The sequence below is a fragment of the Pollachius pollachius genome (assembly GCF_949987615.1).
Source record: "Pollachius pollachius genome assembly, chromosome: 3".
In the NCBI taxonomy this organism is placed as follows: Eukaryota; Metazoa; Chordata; class Actinopteri; order Gadiformes; family Gadidae; genus Pollachius; species Pollachius pollachius.
Window position 1 is genome coordinate 15,420,951 of NC_136936.1, and position 3,473 is coordinate 15,424,423.

Here is a 3,473-nt window from a genome sequence, read left to right on the forward strand (position 1 = left end):
CAAGACTAAATGATCAAACAGAGGTTCAGATGCATGCTATTGCAGGCCATGACTCAGAAACAGGGAACATTAACCACAAACACTGGGGGACCCGTTTATACACACACAATTTTCAAGAGTCACAGGGCGGATAAGAGAACCAAATTCTATAATATATAGCTTTTACCACGTTTGAAGGAGCGTCATTGCTTGTTTATGTGGGACGGGTATCAAATAAATATATCCAGATATGGACAGTCAGAAAGGGACCAAGCATTCAGAAATGTAAACCAAGCTAAAAGGAATGCAAAATGGATCCTGCAATTCTAACTGAGTTCTAACTTCCTGCAATATAAAGAAAAAAATATTTTTTGTTAAGATAGTTTATAATATAATTAATATATTTTGTTTATATAATCGATGAGACAATAATAGCCATATATACACAATGGTTTTTATTATGAACTCAAATCATCTGAGACGGGACAGAACACACTTAACAATACATTCATGAGTTGATGCCACATAGTCACGTCACTTCTCCCAGCAGGCCCACAGGAACTCACTGTGGGCTCCTTTTCAACACAGAAAAAAGACGACACTGTCAATTCATGTGAGCAGGGATGGGGTTAAGGTCTTAAGAAATACCTGAGAGATATACAAGTCTCTAGTCAACAGCAAATTGGTCCAACTGGACTTTGAATCCTATCGTTCTCATATCAAAAAGGGCCGTGCAGTCCAAAAAACGTTACAAAAGTGGTGCTGGATAGGGGCAGCAGTAGTGGTTACTTGGTTAGGGTTAATGATAGCATTCGATTTCCACAAAGCATCATATTGTCCATTTATCCTTTCGCTCTGTCACACATAGCCAATTACAAAAATATATATGATTTGTCAAATAAGACAGGAAGGCACATGACACCTCTTTTAATGATTAGACTCTAATAATACTTTTAAGCAAGCAGACCTGTCTAGAATGGTCAACAGAATGACATGTATGGTCCCTTAACAGGAGAAAAAAGTATGTTTTAAAACATAATTATTGAATGAACTGACCTTTTAATAGCTATCAAATGATGGAAGACTGGAATTAGAAAGAGCAAATTAGAGGTTGTATTTGGCAACCACAAGTAGCTCATTTCCTCATAGTGAATTCTTTCATTAGGTCCCTAGCAAAGCAAGTACAATGTAGTTGTGTCCATTGGCACATATAGGTCTCAGAGCCATAGCAAAGAATTTGTCTCTTTCTCGTTCAAATGCGTTAAGGCATACTTGTTTCACAGACTATACAATGTTATGCAACAAAAATGACATTGTATTGGAATTCTTATAGATAGCATTCTGCAACACACTGCTTATCCCTGCAGCTTTTGTCAGAAACCCTTTTTGCTGCTCTTACAGCAAAGTGAGCACAAGCATTAGATGTTAGTTTAGTATTCGTATAAGCATATAAACACAGTTGCGACCACAACCTAATATCTCTTCTACAATTCACACCACAACATAAAATGCTTGCGGATCTTGCATTGGCCTGTGGTCTTGAAGCAACGACAAAATCATCAGTAAACAGTCGAAAACAAGAAAATACACTGTTGTGGTGGTCATTGGTTTGTGATGGAGTGGTCATTGGTATGTGATGGAGTGAACCCCCAGCCGGGGGCCTGCGGGCCCTCAGAGGTACACGTCCATCGTGTTCAGGATCATGTGTCGACACAGCGGGCAGTTCTGTCGGTAGAGGGCCTGCCGAAGCAAGATGTCCGTGCAGCCCCTGCACAGGCAGAGGTGCCTGCAGGGCAGCAGCACCACAGTCTTGCTACAGTCCTGGCAGATCACACACTTCTTCCTCTCCTCCTGCTCCTTGAGCAGACTCAGCAGGTTCTTGGCATGCGGGACTGGGAGGCCCTCCGCTTTACCCGCAGCCCGGAGCTGCTTCAGGGGTCGGTCCTTGCTGGAGCTGGGGTAGGCCCGGTCTGGTTGCTCCTGGTCCGGTTGCTCCCGGTAGGGCGCGTCTCCTGCACTCCCATCCGGCGGGTCCCGCTGCTCTTCTCCAGGGTCCCCGTCGCCGACCACTCTGTCGTCGATGTTGTTGTTGTTGTTATTGTTGTTCCTCCAAGCTCGCATTCGTAGAGCGAGGCTCAGCCAGCTGCCCTGCTGAGACAGCTGCCTCCAGAGCCACCTCTCCTGCAGGTACAGGCGTCGGAGGAGTCTTTGGGCATGTCTTAGGGCCCCAGGGACATGTCCGGGTACTCTCTGCAGGCTCCGAGTTAGGGTCTGTGCAGCAAGGGATAGTCTTTGCAGGGTCGGGACTGCATTGATATAATGGACAGTATGTCGCCTGACTTGATGGACCAGCTCTGGGTTAAGGTAGACGGTGGTAGCTACGGCGATAGTGATGGTTAGCAAAAGGCCATAGATGTTCATTATAAAGATACTGATGAAGATCTGTGTCAGTGAGACCAGAAAGTCCAGTACCAGTTTGCATGGCGTCCATAGTAAGGTGGAGGTCCCGACGAGGCTGCTATAGAGGAATGTGATGAGGGTCAGGGTGAGTTCCACAACCTTCTGTAGTGGACTTGAGACCGTGTGCCAAACACTGATGAGAGCAGAGTACATGTTCTGGGTGCCAATAAGCACATAGTTGACCACCGTGTTAGCAAAATAGACCGTTAGGCTTGCGGCAATACCGAAACATTCCAAAACAAACAGCAAACCCCTGTAGAGATACTCTCTTCCACGGAGGAAGACGTGCATAGAAAGGTAGCCAACCATCTTCAGGCTCTCTAGTAATCCTCCGAGAGCGAGCAGGCAACTTCCGGCCATGTTTACGGTGCCATGGGAGATGAGTGAAGTAGTTTCTGCCATGGACATCAAACAGAGAATAATCCAATTCCAAAATCCAACGAGAAAGTTCCAAAATAATACAGGTAGGTTGCTTACAAACGTGACGACGGCTAAAATAGACCGCACTACAGTGTGGACGATGACAAAGTTTAAGTCCAAAAGGAAGCTGAGAAAGTCTAAGCATTTTACTACAGAGGAAATTATCAAAGGAAAAATAAGAAAGTTCACTAAAGCCATTGTATCGTCGCTGCAAAACAACTAACCAGATCCAGACTGGCTTGGGCTTTAGAAGCAGTCCTTGTCTAGTGTTTGTTGGACAGGTGTTCTTCACATTATACTGTTGTATGAAAAAGCAAAGACGTGCAAAGCGAAAAAAATCGTAGTTTATAATTACGTGGGAATACAAAGATATCTTTCTGCGTTCTGGTCAGCCAGGAGCAGAACGCTCAACGCACACTTACACAGCGGATGTTTATGTTCAAAAAGGACCGACAGGTTTCTCTTAATCCTAGGGTTGTGAGTCAAACTGTTCCACTCTCCCGAAAAGGTATCAAACATCATTTTATGCGGCCAATTTTTCAACAAAAAAGATTTGCGTAATCCCGACAATAAACATAAAAATCACAAGAAAACTTCCCACTGTTCAGCGTAGC

The 3,473-nt window shown here is 44.4% G+C and overlaps 1 protein-coding gene across 1 annotated transcript; it reads right to left on the minus strand.

Moving 5' to 3' along the window:
• Window positions 1-419: 419 nt before the first annotated feature.
• On the minus strand, window positions 420-3,473 carry rnf26 (ring finger protein 26). The gene has a single exon (XM_079731359.1). The coding sequence runs from the start codon at window positions 3,055-3,057 to the stop codon at window positions 1,651-1,653; it is 1,407 nt and encodes a 468-aa protein (XP_079587485.1). The 5' UTR covers window positions 3,058-3,473; the 3' UTR covers window positions 420-1,650.